At 31.8% G+C, this 17,140-nt stretch overlaps 1 protein-coding gene across 4 annotated transcripts; it reads left to right on the forward strand.

Moving 5' to 3' along the window:
• The first annotated feature begins 3,231 nt into the window (after window positions 1-3,231).
• On the forward strand, window positions 3,232-10,626 carry LOC122293191. 4 transcript variants are annotated; one of them, XM_043101685.1, is made up of 10 exons: window positions 3,232-3,391; window positions 3,668-4,007; window positions 4,491-4,886; window positions 5,035-5,184; window positions 5,823-5,930; window positions 6,653-6,709; window positions 7,412-7,444; window positions 7,566-8,005; window positions 9,704-9,850; window positions 10,212-10,626. In XM_043101685.1, exons 2-10 carry the CDS (start codon window positions 3,674-3,676, stop codon window positions 10,254-10,256), a joined length of 1,710 nt encoding a protein of 569 aa, XP_042957619.1. In that variant the 5' UTR covers window positions 3,232-3,391; window positions 3,668-3,673; the 3' UTR covers window positions 10,257-10,626. The 4 variants fall into 4 exon arrangements, with proteins under 4 accessions (XP_042957619.1, XP_042957616.1, XP_042957618.1 ...); XM_043101682.1 differs by having other exon boundaries at window positions 9,704-10,626; XM_043101683.1 differs by having other exon boundaries at window positions 3,244-3,391; window positions 3,643-4,007; window positions 9,704-10,626.
• Window positions 10,627-17,140: the final 6,514 nt, after the last annotated feature.

Raw genomic sequence — 17,140 nt, forward strand, 5'->3', positions numbered from 1 at the left:
AGAATCCCTCATTTCTCATTAACTTCTAACCGACACTTACTTATCAAATGATACCTAGACAGAAAAATAAATCCATAACTCATTTTGTTGTTTATATCTGTGCAGTGTAATATTTTGTTGTTTATATGTTTATTATGAAGAGGAAGAAAATTGTTAAAATATAAATGAAATTCTGTCTATTTATAACTAAATTGAAAAATTTTTAAATTGTTACACTTAAAAAAAATATCGACTGGGTACACGTGCATCAGCTGCTTTACTAGTTTATAAATATATATATATATTTTTTTCTTTTATGTTTTTTGGTCGGATCAGGTGGGAAGGAAATAATTGAATAGCCAGAACAGTCGAGATACATCTGTTTTACCGAACGTCTGAAAACGAGTTCTCTTTATGTTAAAGCAGGACCAGTCTAGCGAGGCTAGCCTGCCCCCACTGTTCGGCCCGTGTTTGGGGATTCACATGCCAGTACTCGGAAGTCAAGTCCATGCCAGTACTGCATATTACAGCTGGCGAGGAAGACATAATTTAATAAGATTCTTTCAGTGTCAGCTGCATGCATGTCCATTTGGCCTCGTTCCAAAAGATTACGCACGATCAAAACAAGGCCAATCAATGAGATAACTCGAGTGTGTGTATATATATATATATATTATACATGATATTAACTGCGTATAAAAAATATATTATAAATGAAAATTATGAAAGGAAACAAATATTATAAATATCACAAGTTGATGGACATAAGTCAGTATGGATATGGTACTGGATCTCATGGTAACCAGCTGTGCGGCTATCATTTTCAAAAGTATTATCAGTGGCTACAACCATCACTTAAAAAAAAAAACATATATATATATATAGAACTTATAAATCTTAAACTTTATATATATCATTACTTAAAACAATATATATATATATATATATATATATATATATATATAAAAGAAATGCTGAAGCTATACATTGAGATCTGGATAGTGTAATTTTTTTTTATTTAGTAATTAAATAGTATTTTTTAATAATATTGTAATTTTTTTATTTTTAAAAAATATTAAAGGTATTAAGAAAATACATTAAAGTAAATAAAAATAATAATTCTTTTGCACTGTCGAGATTCTATGTGCAGCTGTAGAACCACTCTATAAAGAGAGGATCATGTTATGGTAACCACTGGTTAGCTGTGCAGCCATCATTTCTTCATGGACTACCTGTGAGTACATGCAACAGCCAAGTGAAACTTGAAGCTACGAGAGACGGTTTTGGAAAACATATATCCCGTCTTCTGGCTAGCTGCCTCGCAAGTAATTTACTTGACACTGTTATTTTTCATTATCATTATAATATTTTTAAATTTTTACATAAAATAAAAGAAATAATTTAATTTTTAAAAAATTTTAATATAAAAATAATATATTTTAATAATATTTTATTTAACTTTCAACTTTAATCTCAAATTGTCAAAGAAAAGATGTGGCTTCCATTATTTTAATTTTGCAACCTAATTGTGTATTGTTTATTCTTGTTCACACACAATTACTATAATGTTTACTCACTGTTTACTTTTAAATTTTACTGTTTATCACTTCATATATTGTTTATTGTCAAATTTTACTATTTATTACTATTTATTTAAGTTGATATTTTTAAAATTAAAATATTATTATTAATAATATTATTATTTTAAAATATTATATTTTAATATTATTATTATTTTAAAATTAAAATAATTAAATTAAAATTTAAAAAAATTAATTAATTTATTATATTTTGTATAAAAATTATAATTATAAGATAAAATAAAATAAAAATTTTAAGTCTCCATACACAAACCTAATTATAATATTTAGAGTTTTGCTATTTATAAATCTCACACTACACACCACATTTTCTTTTATTTTTTTTAAAATTATTTTATTTTTTTAAATAATTAAATAATTTTACTTAATATTTGAATAATGCTACATACAATTGTGGAGTGTGTAAATATCGCATAATTACTTTAAAAAAAGAATAAAATTTATGATTAAAAATTTAATTTTTTTATATGAGTTTTGTATTAACATATTTTTTTTAAAAAGACTATACGATATTTGTATAACTATAACTATAATATTATTTATTTATTTTGAATATTTATTGTTAAAATTGGCTGCTTTCACCATGAATGGACAACTAGGCAATGAAGGTCGTACACTAGCTAGACAGTCTCATTTAATCTGCGAAGAGGCCGACGTCATTAAAATGACATCATCCTTGAAACCATGATCAATGCATTAGAAATTTAGAATGAGGAAGACGTGATCAAGATGCCAGCCTATATTTGCCAGTGCATATTACAGCTAGCGAGGAAGACATGATCAGATAAGAGCACTTTCAATGAGTTGTGTAAAACTTATTTTTATGTAAAATTTAAATAAAAATAGCTTAAACTTGCTTCTAATGGATTATGTATTTGAAAATGTATTTTTTATTTTGATACAGTGTTCAGCTACATGTAATATGAACTGTATACAAATGTAAAAATATTTTATCTATTTATTCTCTTTTCATGTACTTTGTTGCCCACACTAATTTCTCTCTCTTTGTATTTTTTTTCAAACAAACTATTAAATAATATAACATTTAAATAATATGAAAAATAAATAAATAAATTGATGTATGGTATATTATAAAAGTTAATATGTAAAATAGAAAAAGTAAATTTTAATGATATATTTTAAAGAATAAAATAGATAAACTATTGGGAGTGCTCTAAGATAGACTCTTTCGGTTTCAGCTGCATCCATATGCCAATTTGGCCACAAAAGATTACGTACAATCAAAAGAAGGGCAATCAATCAGATACCGTATAAGAAAATTAGGTAATTATACTCGATCTGATACATACAAAAACATTATAAGAAAATTAGGTAATTATTGTCACCAATTTTTTGTGAAAATAATTATTTTTTATTAAAATATTTTTATAAAAAATATATAATAATAACTGACTAATTTTCTTATAATAATATTATAAAATGATAATTTTGAATAGAAACAAATATTATAAACATCATGATGATTGACATAAGGCGGTATGGATATGGTACTGGATTTCATGGTAACCACGCGTTAGTTGTGCGGCAATCTTTGAAAGTATAATCAGTGATTACAACGATCACTTTTTTTTTTTAGAAAAAAGTATATTTATCTTAAAATTGTATATATTATTACTCAAGCCTCTTATATATAGAGCGAGAGAGGATCATGTTATAATAACCACTGGTTAGCTGTGCAGCCATCATTTCTTCATAGAGTACCAGTGACCACAACAGCCAAGTGAAACTTAAAGCCACGAGCGAAAGTTTTGGAAAATATCCCGTCTTCCAGCTTGCTAGCTGCCTCGCGAGTAATTACTTCATCTCTTTATCCTTCAATTTGACCAGTCATATAAGTTAAGAAAAATCATGCTATTTCTCATCAAGTCAATGATATTAGTATTAGATTTCACTTTCAAGTTATTTATAAAATTAGGACTGTAATTAATTAATGTACTAAGAGAATCCATGTTGAGGATTATATATTCTATATGAAATTTGCGGTCTCTTTATACTCTTGAACACATGATCACCTTCCTCTTCTAATATTTCTGCTTACCAGATAAGATTATAATATATGTTGATAGATTAAGATGGAAACAAAGAGTACTGTCTTTTCTGCTGCTGTTCCTGTTCCTGAATTGCTTGACAAACATAATTATGAGAAATGGGCGATTCTGGTACGAACCTACTTGGAGGGTCAAGATCTTTGGGAGGACATCATTGACGATAACGAAAACGCAACAGCAGCACCTTCTCAGAATGAAAATGATGATGGAGATGCTATTAAGGTTCGGAGGAGGAGGAACTTCATGGCTTTACATGTGATCCAGACTTCATGCGGGCCAGACGCCTTTTCCAAGATTAGCACAATTCGTTCAGCCGACACTGCTTGGCAAACTTTGAAAAGGAAGTATCTTCCAGCTGGTAAGTCAGTTTCTCTCTCTCAACATGGCCGCGTACGCTAAAAAATTGCTTAAAGATTGCGTTACAATGGTAACTCTATTCAAAACTAAATTCAAAAGGTTTTAAAATTGTCATAGTTAATTATTCCCAACGATCGCAAGAATATTTAAAAAATGATGAATATATTTACTGTCATAAATTATAATATCACATACTTTTTTTAAAAGGGTGAATAAATGAAATTTACATTAAAAAAAAATTAATTTTTAATAATGTACCTTACTCTTGTTTAAAAAGAGTGTATAATACTAGATATGGTTTCCGAATATGGTAGATTCAAATTGGAGTATTTCCTGGTGGGCTCCGTCCTATACTCATAGTGGCCAGATTAATTGCTTTTGAGATTATTAATCCAACCGTTTCTAAATGGGGATCGGAAAAAGACCAAAATTAATTGCAGACACGGAAAAAGAACATCTTATGAAAAAAAGAAAATAATTGCAGATACGGGCGACATTGACAATAGCTATCTTCAGTATGCGGACTTGTATAGGGCAGTGCTTGAGGGTAACTTGATTGCTGCAAAGGACTTTTTTGTTTCTCAACCAGAGGCAGTAAGAAAGGCAATCACATATAAAGGCGAAACGGCTCTTCACATTGCTGTTACTGCTGGACGTGACGCAATAGTCGAGGAGTTGGCGCGTCGAATGTCGGTAGAAGACTTAGAAATTGAAGATGGTGACGGTTACACAGCTCTAATGAAGGCTCTTGTGTATGGAAGATCCAAACTGGTGAGCCATTTGTATCCTTCCATTTCGTGGAATCATGATCTGGTGCTTGCAGAAAAAGTTCGCAAAGTAGCTAATCTTCTTACCCGTGCAATATATACCACAAATTTGGGTAACAACATACTCTTTGTTTTACCATCATTTATTATTCTCCGTTACTTCCGTTCATTAATCTTGTCGGCATTATAATTAATTAATTCATTTTTTGATATTCATGATCCTTTTCTTGTACGCCTCTCGCACAACGCAACTGTCAACAGATCTTGCTTTAGATTTAATCAAGAAATATCCAAGTTTGACACTTGCTCTTGACGACCGTGGCGAGTCCCCCTTCTTAGCATTGGCTTCTGTGCGCCCCGCATTTCGGAGTGGAAAGCGGCTCGTGTGTTGGAAAAAATGGATCTATTTCGGTTAGTACCACTCTCTCTCTATCTCTCTCTGATAGACTTTTAAAGAAGATGAATATTCAGAATTCTCATTAATAGAAAAGAGATATACAGGGTGTCTTTTATAGTAGTACAAAAAGAATCTTTTGCCTGGGCAATTTTACAAACAGAGAACGTGCATTGCCAGAATACACGGCACTATGCAGAGTTTGTTGAATTCCTCATCCAATTCAGTTACAGCAGTGTCCAGATGACACGCACCAACCTATCTATGTAATTCCTGAAGATTCTGGAGCTGTGGTTGATGTGTGCAAGTCTTGCCATGTCACTTGTGATTTGGAATCCAATGTGGAAGGCTCAATACTCTCTTTCTCATTACTAGACTACTTGCCACTACCTTCAACAATATATGTTAATTATTGCACATTGTGGCTGATAGAGAATCAAAACACATTTTCTAATGAATCATGAATTAATGCTATATATGCTTCGTTCGTTTGAAGGCTTCAAAATATATAAATATATATATATATATATATACTGGATAGAGCCAATGTTATATGTGCATGCTATTATTATTGTTCACCCAAGACCTGGATTGACAGTACTTGATCTATCCGATTGTCATGGACTTAAGACTTGTTGGCCCTTCTTGTTTAAAGGTATGCACATTGATCAACCGGCTCCTTCAACTAGCTCTGAAATTCGTTTGAGCATTCCCAACATTGAAAATGGCCGCCAATGCAATCAAGTTGTAACGATCGAATTGGGTATCTTTCTGCCTTAACTATTAACTTTTCCTAATTCTTGGCTTGTAACATTTGATCAGAAATATCATTTATTTTAATTTGAAACTTTAGTTTTCATTATTTATGTAGATCTCTCTCTTGTAAACTGCCATGTGATTTTGATTCATATCTTTTATCTTACCCAAAAAAAAAAAAAAAAGGTTCAAATAATAAAGCAAGGTCTCCTTTCCATCATAAACAAGTAATCGGCCTTCTACCTGGAGTTAATTTGTTCTGTTTTTGTTGTCGTCCTGCGTACGTAGCAGCGATTGCTGATCATTGTTCTAGCTAGGCTTCTACTACTGCCAGCTTGTTATATTCGGTTAAGTGGTTTTCCGGAGTTAATTAATGAGCTGTCTGGTCAGATTAATTTGTTACCGAAATTTTTTCTGAAAATTTGACATAAAGGTTAAGTTTTATTGAATTTTCATACAAGAAAATAATGAATATTTGTGACGATTTATTTTATATAAAAATAATTATTTACGGTAAAAATGAACTCATTTTAATAAGAAATAATTATTTTAGTAAAAAATAATTAACAAGAAATAAACAATTTTCTTATAAAATTTGCATGGATACTTGCAAAAAAATAATAATTGTACAATATTATTTTCAAGAAGAAATATTATTCAACTAGCTTTGTTTTGGTGTAACTTCTATGATGTCTCTAAGTACTGAAAAGGATTTTGTTCATTTTGCAGTGCCAGCAGTACTGTTTCGCCATCTAGTTTCAGTAACTGTCCGCAAGTATTTGCTGGGTATACTGTCTCCACTGCATGTCAATTTTACCCAACAAAAAGTTAATGCAAAAATGCAATTGGAAGATTCATTCAGTTAAAAAAAAATCAATTGGAAGAAAAGTGACAGACATATAGCTTCAAACACCAGTTTTATAAGATTTATATGGTTTGGTTTACAAACTTTTCATACCATCTTATCACAATATTTAAATACTATTTAAACATAAATATTTTTTCATTTACAAATTTTCAAAATTTTAAATTACTTAATCATTACAACTTTATCAAATTTACAAAAAAAAAAAAAATACAAAAACAATTTAACCTTTTCAATTTCCAAACAAAAAATACTATTAAAAATTTATATTCTAACCATCTTTTAATTTTATAATTTTTTATTCAACTTATTCTCTCTTCTTTTCTAAAATCCCATAAAACATCTTAACTTAAACCATATCATTATTATTCACAAAATTATCTGATTATTATTTACAGATTTCTCATCTATGTTACCAAATGAGGCATAAGTAATTCTTTTCTTTTTTTAAAGAGAAAAATAATACAAAGAAAATTTCCTTATAAGTACTTATTAGATGAGATTTTAGTAATGGGAACTTGCAAAAAATTAATTAATTTGAACACAAAATATTCTACTAGCTTTGTTTTGGTATAACTTTTATGATGCCCGCAAGTACTGAAAGGATTTTGTTCACTTTGCAGTGCCAGCAAAATCAATTATCAGCAATTTGTTGGGTATACCGTCTCACTACATCAAAATCATATCTTGATAATTTTTGTTTGAAATTTTTGTACTCTTGTTCTTTTGTTATGGTTTCATCCCGTTAAATTGGCATTGTTTCAATAATTGTCAAAGGAATCAAACAATTATATGACATGAAGAAGATCCATACCCAATCCAAAGTTCTTCTTTCCTGCATGTGCAAGGAGATACAAGCATCATTAATACATACTGGCGGTCAACTTGAAAACATTGGTGGGGTTTATGATGCAATCAACCGTGCTGTCAGGAATGGGATTCCTGAGTTTGTTTATGCGGCAGTGGAGCTCGATCCAAGATTTCTGGAGAATAAATATAACAATTCGAGGAACCTACTTATGCTTGCTGTTCTCTATCGTCATTATAAGATCTTTAGGCATATATGGAACCTTGATATGAAGAACATTTCGGCATCTTATGTAGATCGCAGCGACAATAACTTGTTACATATGACAGGGATGACGGAAGATTCTACAATATTTAATCAAATCTCTGGTGCAGCTTTACAGATGCAAGGAGAGTTACAATGGTTTAAGGTCATCTTTCTTTCTCTCTGTCATATTTTATTTTCCCTTGCTCCCTTTTAGTAAGTAAGTTTTTCTTATTCTAAAAAGGAAACAAGATACGCATGAGCAAACTCAAAATTAAGTACAACTAAAAACCCATGCACCCAAGAGATGAAACTTAGAAATAGTATAATTAATTAAAAAAAACCCATGAGCGCATTAAATCTACAGTCCTCCCTGATGACCCAAGAGATAAAACAGGCAGTCTAATTCAGAAGGCTGAAATGAGTTAGCAATAAAGACACTGCTCAAGACAAAATACAAGTGCAATTAGATAAACATAAGACTTTCTTCCTAACATATGACATACTAAAAGTAAAACATGTTACCTGATCTTATTTAAATCGATAGTTCCAAAAAGACAACCAAAAATAACTTTAGGCACCAATGCTTTTTTGAGGGCTAAAACTTTGTATTTAGAACGAACTTTCAAAGGATTTAATAGGAAAACAGAGTTGTAGGGTACCTAGATCTTCGACGGTAGAGCTATTCCTGATGGCCATAAACCCCCAATCTCTCATAGATAACCCTCAAGACTTAATCCTCATCACAACATCTCGCTTCCCCTCTCTCATTAGGATTGGTCTTCTAATCATTCCTAGTCTTTTTATCCTTTTCAATTTACACATCTGAAAGTTTTTATATCAAAATGGCATATATATATATATATATATATATATATATATATATATGTACAGATATATTTGGCTAGATTTCTACTTTAATTGAAGTTAATAATCTTTTAATTTTCCGAAAACGTGCTCCTTTGTTCTTGTCTTTTTTCCTTGGGCATGTTATATAAATAGTTTTTTTATCGCCCTTTTCACTTAAGCAAATTTTGCACAGTCTGAAAAGTAGGAATGTTTGGATACTTGGAGTATCTCAGAATTTTGTGAATGATAGTGAAATTGGTTGAGTAAGGATATTTTATTGAGTTTTGGAATAGGAGAGAGAACAAGTTAAATAAAAATATTATAATGTTAAAAAATTGTTTGAATATAACATTTTAATATTATTTTTATTTTGAAGTTCGTAAAAGTTATATTGATTTTTATATTTGAATAATAATTAAGCAATGATTAGATGAAAATTTTAAAACTTTGAAATTGAAAAGTATTTTGTATTTGAAAATAAAATTATAAAAAGTTTTGAAAATTCTTAGTGTCCAAACATGCCCTAAAATTGCAATGCTCAATGGAAGGAGAGTTTAATCCACATAGAATTCTGAGAATTCAACCAAGATTCTGTAAATCAAAATGTTATTTTTTTTTTTTTTTTTGAGGGCCTAACTAGCTATCTGTTGTATAATGCCTCAACATACACCAACTTAGTTATATTGAGTGTTTTTCATTTAGTAAGTTTAGTTACGACTAATTCACTTAGTGTTTGAAAATTTATTAAATGCTAAAGCATGAATAATGTGGTATTTCAATTCTATAACAAAATATTGTACCACTGACATTACTTACATAAGTACTAATTTTTAAATATCTGGTAGCCTATAATAGGATGAAAATATTATGTGTTCGTATTGAAAACTATAAAAATAATGAATTTTAATATATATATATATATATATTATTTTGTTTAAGGTTAGGTTTTTTGTCTTTCTAATATTGATCACAGTTATGTAATTGATTTTGGTAGCATTACTTTAACAAAATGCAGGGGGTGGAGAGAATTATCAATCCTAAGATCAAAGAAGCAACTAACAAAGATGGTTTAACTCCCCGAGAACTATTTACAAAGAATCATAAGAACATGATGGAAAAGGGAGAGAAATGGATGAAGGATACATCATCATCATGTACAGTGGTGGGTGCTCTGATTATTACTATTACATTCGCTGTAGCTTTTACGCTTCCAGGTGGTAATGACCAAACTTCAGGCTTTCCAATATTTTCAAAGAAAACATTGTTTAAGGTCTTTATAATATCCGATACATTGTCTCTTTTTTCTTCTTCAACTTTAGTGTTGATGTTTTTGGGAATCCTCACATCACGTTATGCAGAAGAAGATTTTATTGTGTCTTTGCCGAGAAAGATGATAATAGGTCTTTCCACTCTTTTCTTCTCTATTGCGGCCATGATGGTAGCCTTTTCTGTTACTCTTTTAATCATCCTAAATGAGCAACTCCTGACTGCAATTACTCTCATTTGTTTGGCTGGTGTTCCAGTCACCTTCTTCATATGGATTCAATTCCCCATTCTTAAAGATATGATCAAGTTGACCTGCTTTTCCCCCAACTTCAATCGGAAGATGAAGCTTGATTTTAACTAATCAATCGTACAACATGGTGTTTTGCAATATAAACTTAAGATCTCTTTGGTGGCAATGGAAGAGATTGCATGCTTGTACTTTGAAGCTACTAGGAAGAAGACTTCAAGTTCGTGCCAATCAAAAGAATTAGAGAGGTTCATAACTTCCTTCATTATCTCACGAGTTTAAGGGCTTGAGAGAAAATTTAGAGATTTCTCTCGTTTGGTAGAAGTCTTTGTTTAGTGTGTTTGTAAGACTTGGATGTATTAAGATTTTACATTTTTGTGTTTTTTGTTATCACTACTATTTTTAACTCCATTGTTTAGTTAGTATATTAATTTCTTCCTTTACGTCTTCACTAGTGGGTGTAGCTTTTTAAGCTAGCCTAACCAAATGGATCTAAGTTTTTCATATTATTACTGATTTACTCGTTGCAACTGCAACACGAATCCATTATTTAGTATTCAACGCCATAATTTATCACTTATGGGTTTATCTAATATGATACATTAAATATAATTTAAGTCTAATAAAAATTATCAATATTTTGATTTTAGAATTATTGGCCGAGTCAATACATGTTTGCTTCCCATTGCAAGGCCATGCATGTTCTGCTACGAACTCGACTCACCAACATGATTTTCTATACTATTTACTTTTGCTATATATTACAAAGATTTCGATTTATAGCCCAAAACTTCTATCTGAACAGACCACGATAATCCTTATTTCTTCTTCTCATTTGTAAGTAATGAAAGAAATTACAAAATATAAAAGAAACTGAAATGAAGAAGATATAGGGAAAATGATCGAGGGAGAGAGACTGAGGGCTACATCTTTGCTATTCTCAATTTTAGTTTAATACAAACAATTGGTTCCTATTTATTGAGAAATTACATTAAGATGAGATAAATATTATGAAAATTAAATATCTTAATCATTTGATAATTATTAAAATCAAATTAGGATAATGATCTAATCTAAGAGGAGTTAAACCGACTTATAAGTAGAAATCAGTTTTGATAACCAATCTAAGAGGAAGTGCATTATAGCATCTTGTGCAAGGACAAAGCACTAATTAAGCACTGTTTCCGAATCATATTTAGAATTAATTCGAGGACCGTTTTACTTGCAAATGAGCAGAGATTATTAGGCATTTGTGTTTTTTAACGTCTCATATTTTCCTTTTTTACGCTCTCATTCCTCTTCCCCTCGACCATTTGCTCTCCTCCCCTACTCCTTATCTTATCTCTTCTCCGTCTCCCCTCCTAGAGCCACATGGAAACCTCCTTCTACATGGACATGGAGGAAGGGTAACAGTCATGGAGAATCTCCAACAAATTCAAAGAGGACGCGGTTGAGCAACAAATGGTAAATGGCCAAACAGGGAGAAGGGAGAGAGCAGAAATGTTACAACCAGCTGGCCCAGAGTAAAAAGCCCAGCTTTACAAAGAAAAATAAAAATAAATAATAAGAATAAGCAGTAATACGGTACTGCTTATTGTCTCATAAAATTTCTCCCTTTTCACCCCTTTTTTTCCTCCTTTCGAAGTCTCCAACAAACTCAAGAACCACATGATCTGCTAATCATTCACTTTTACTAATCATCTCTAGCTCGAAGAACTGGATCCACCGCACAATAAAATTTGACAAAGGGGCTTTTCAAAAAAATTAAATTAAATAATAAAAAATAGGGCTCAAAATAGCGGTATCCAATTACGCTCAAACATAAAAATTAAGCAAATTCTGACAAGTGTGTTCTTGAAATTATGGAGATGTTGATTTGTTTAGTTATGAGTAATATTATGTATAATTTTGTAGTGTGTAAGTCTATGCACTCCATATGAAAAAAATAAAATTTTATATTAAAAGATAGATTTTTTATATGAATCTCAAATTTGTCAATTCTTTTAAAGACAGTAAGCGAGACTCATACATTTTAAGACTGTAGAAATAATTTTTCCTTAATTAATGGTATATGATAGATATTTTTGTGATAAGAAATATATACTACAAGTAAGCCTTACGCTACACATATATATCCACCTAATTGATATGTAATTTATCATTTTTGTTTTCTTTTTAAACACACACATCTTTAAGCACTATGCAGGTAAAATGACAAAACTGATAAATTACATATTGATTAATTGGAAATATATAATGTAAGATTTTCGTGTTAAATTTATCTTTAGTGATTATTCATGGTGATTAAATTAAATTAAAGTACTTGTTTTATATGCTCACGAGAGTGGTTATCAAGATATTCACCGATTTGTGTTTTTTTTTTTTTTTTTAATCTAATAGTTAATAAAGTTTCTTTTAATTAATTTGTGTTTTTACTTTTTAAAAAAATATTTAGGAGAATTTTAAAAATTTTTTAAAAATTAAAAAACAAATACACTCTCAATTAGGGGTGAAAATCGACTCATTCGACGTAGTTTTTGGATAAAACCGATACCAACCGACAAGATGAAATAGGATGGAGCAAATGACCGTAAACTGGCCGTATTGACTCTAGCAGTTCTCTGGCAATTCACGATTGATTCTCGGTTCTCCTAATAGCCCTGGTCGTCTGAGAGAGTAGAGAGAGAGAGCAAAACTGAAGTGAATCAAGAGAGAGCAAAACTGAAGTGAATCACGAGAAAGAATAAGCGAATGAAGAAGACGATATAATAATCAAACGATGCCGGTTGGTTTTAAACCCAACAACATCTTTCTACTCTTTTTTATCCGTACCTCATAGATAAGATGGTGCTAGTCGTTTTACTTATTTTAATACCAAACGGCGTCATTTAGCTATGTTTAAAACATAACTTTAGATGTATAATGACGTTATTCCACTTAATAGTGTCGTTTTAAATAGGTATAATTTTTTTTTAAAAAAATAATAGTATATGGGATTGGCCAGTTTAGTAATTTGAGCCAACCTCAAAATGCAACTGAATCAATGTCTGTCAATTTTGCTAAAATGTTGCCATCCACCGACTGGTTCACTACCAATTCCGGCCGATTCCAACCCCCAACAGTCAATCTGTGTCAGTCACAACAGATTTTTTGGTACACCCATACTCTCGATGAATGTACCTTTATAATATGAGAAAGAGTTATACTACACAACCACCCACTCTTTACTCAACCTCCGCACTCCAGCCTACGTGGGTTTTTTTTTTTTTTTTTTTTAAAAAAATCGCGCGTTTCATTTCATTAGCCCATGACCCATTTTTGAAATAAAAAACCCCCCCGCGTTGTTCTCCCCCTGTTTTCTCTTCGGCATTTTCTCCCCTTACCGCCCAACTCATCGTCTCTTCTGTCCAGCTGGTTGATCTTGATGCCGATACCCACCATCTGTCGCCTGGTGCTCTGCCAACAAGGGTAAAAAATGAAAGAAAGGATTTTTATTTTTCTATTTGAAATGAGGTCTCTCCATTTCTTGTATATTGAGTGTTTATGTATTTAATGGATCTATGAGTTTGTTTTTATTTTTTGATCTGTGTTTTGTGGGATTTTTGGTTGATTTGTGAGTTAGCATAAATAACCGAAAAGCTTGCAGATTTTTTCGCAATTTTTGTGGGGTTTTTTGTTGATCTGTGATTTGTGTTCATTATATATTTGTCTATAACGTTAAAGATTACAACTGGACATAGCATTGTTGTGCCAGTCTAGAAATCATGGCATTGGTTGATCTGTGAGTTTGTGGGGTTTTGTGTTCTGTTTTGTGGGGGCTTTTGTGAGTTTGTGGGGTTTTGGTGGCCTCAGTGTTGTTTCAAAACCTTAACAATTCACTTCAAACTTGGCCCATTTATTTTTATTTTTGTCAATTTAATTAGTAGAAGCAGCCCCCCAACACACACACACACACACACACAAGGAAAAGAGAGAAGGGACTATGGTAAATGATATGCTGGATGCCACTATATTAGCCTTTGCTTAGGCACAAAAGGAAGTCTCTATTATTTCTGTCTTGTGGGGTTTGGTTTCCCGAGCTTGCTGCTACATCAATATGCAAACTCTAAATTATAGGTTTGTCTTTTGGAATGAAAAAGACTTTTTCGTCTTATTTATAGTATACTTTGCAATTGATCTAACAATGTTTCTAGTAACTAAATTCAAGATGTATCAAAAACTTTAGAATGTGGGTGACTTTTGAATTGTAAAATCTGCATGAAAATTCTTTGGACTGTCTGATGGGCAATTGGCAAATTTTGGACAAGTTCAGATGTGAGGGATCCATGCCATGGGAAAAAATAAATAAAAATAAAAAAACATTGTTTCTGGTAACTAAGTTCAGATGTAATGAATCCAGATCGTCATGATGAAAAATTATCAAAACAGGATTGGACCTACTTTGGAATCAAAGCTAATCATCTTTGAATATTTATCTTTGGACTGTTTAAGAAGAGTGTAGTTGAAGTGAAGTCTTCAACTCCAAATGAGCTGAATGATATACTAGTTAATTTCTAAATCAGCAGTTGGACTAGTTGCTGATTTTGTTTTCATTCATTCTTTTATACACTGTGATTGAGATCTAATTTGAGCCTTTTGTTGAATGCGACACTAACTATATACTCCTGCATGTATGAGTTGGTTTGGTTGTTGATATTAATTGTTGTTCTCAAAGAAATGGTTAGTTAGTTTTATGTATTAAACGGTTCAAGTATTAAAGCAACATGCATTTACATAGCTGTTAGTTAGTTAGACTTATGTTCAGTTAGCATTTTATTTTTAATTTGTTTGTACAGTTATAAATACCAACATTTTATTTGATTTTTTCAAGCTGTTAGTTAGTGCTATGTTTAGTTATTTGAAGTTTGAATTGTTGGTACAGGTATAAACCACATAATGGGCATGCATTATGCATATGCCTCTGTCAAATTAGATATTGGCGTGCTAAAGATTGGTGCTTTCAGCATACAAAAAGGAAGATTGAGCGTGCTTTATGTTAATGTGTATATGTGTTTGTGAAATCAGCTGACTTGGTGTTCCTGTGACTTATGTTTGTTTTTTAATGTAATTTTAACATTGAGTTTGTAAAGGGGAGATAAACCAGATAATAGAATGGATGTGTAATATTTTCTTCAAGTGTAATACATTCAAGAAGTGTAAGATGATATGTAAAGGGGTTAATATTTTCTTGATGTGTAAAGGGGGTAATATTTTCTTAAAGGTGGTTTGTTTCTGTACAACCAACTCGCATGCATAGCCCCAAATGAATAATTGATATGGTCACGTTGGTTTGAAATTGTATTTGTGTAAAGAGGTTTGGATTGAAAATTTTAAAAAGCCAACGCATTCAGAATTTAGACTTGTGGGTTTTATCACATGAGGACTTTATCATTTTATTAACATAGATGAATAATCCATCTAATTACAACATGCACCATAATTGCATTAAACACAGAGTGATAAAATCTGTTTGGAGTTTAAAAAACATGAAGGGATACAAAACAACGGATCTTTTGCAGTCCATAAAATCTCAAGTTTGGGTCACGCTCAATGCTTCTTCCTTCCGGTCACTCCTCATTTTCCATTTAACAACCCGCAGTTGTAACTTCAAGATCTGCAGAAGTACCATGAAGTTGGGGTAGTTGTTTAGACTGTTCAATCACCGGATACACTTTGCCCCCTACTTCTAACTCATCCAACATCATCTGTAAAAGCAAAAGTAATTAACAGAAGCATAACACTGCTGCACATGTTCAATTAGAATCCATTAAAAACCGACCTTCATTCCAGAATAATAAACCTTTAAAATCTGAGACACGTATATATCGAAATACTTGAAGAAATATAAACACAAAAACATATATATCAAGTATTTTAATATTATTCCCTCAACAACTACAATTTAAGTCCAATACAAAATACCTTCTTGTTTGTATTGATGGCTTTCTCATGTTTCAAAATAAACAATCACTCTTAAACAAAAAGCTACTATAGGTCAGAGAAATGATATTACAGAGAATAGCAGGTTGTTTACAACAAGAAATACAATTACCTGCAAGAAAAATCACCAATCCAACAATTTACTAGTGAGGAGTTCTTGCAAGTGCAAGTCACTGTAATCTGATGCTCTCGATCCAAACAGAGAGGATGTAGCAATTTAACACATCCATTACCATTCTCACAAACACAAAATTTAACATCCATAATAGGCTGTTTGGTTCAGTCTTTCGGTCAAACACGTGATGGGCAAGAACAAAGATCAAAGAATCGAAAAATAAACTACGAAAAACAACCTCCAAACAGTGTTCAAATTGAAGCTATTTCTGAACGCAAGGGGATTTTAAATCGAAAACTTATTTCTCTTCTGTTTTCACCGTTATTCTTCTTCCACTCTCTTTTTCTGCTTTTTAAACACTACAAGAAGAAAGCACAGGAACGCCATTGTAGCTGTATTTTTCATAGTATTGCTTCTGAATAGTGGAGCTAAAGTAGAGGGATGCGTTGTATATGAGATATGAGGAGTGCTTCGTCAAATCCAGCACCATGAAATCGAAGCTCAACCCCACCACACTAGGTTCACACCCACCAAAAGAAAAAAGAAAGAAAGTGTTGAGGGAAAAATGAGCGTGTTGGCATATTCTTGTGAAAAACCTGTGTAAAATAGTGTTGTAACAAGTGTTGTTGCGGAAGGCTTGAAGTGGGCTTGAAGTGTGCTCATTATTGGTCAAAAGAAGCGACTTCGCTCGACCCTCGCTCGACAGAGCGCTCGAGCGAACTCAGGCAGATTCAACCGCTCGACCATCGCTCGACATACGGCTCGAGCGAACTCAGGCAGATTCAACCGCTCGACCCTCGCTCGACACTGAGCTCGAGCGAACCCAGGCAGAGTGTGTCGCTCGA

Source organism: Carya illinoinensis, chromosome 14 (genome assembly GCF_018687715.1).
Source record: "Carya illinoinensis cultivar Pawnee chromosome 14, C.illinoinensisPawnee_v1, whole genome shotgun sequence".
Classification (NCBI taxonomy): domain Eukaryota; kingdom Viridiplantae; phylum Streptophyta; class Magnoliopsida; order Fagales; family Juglandaceae; genus Carya; species Carya illinoinensis.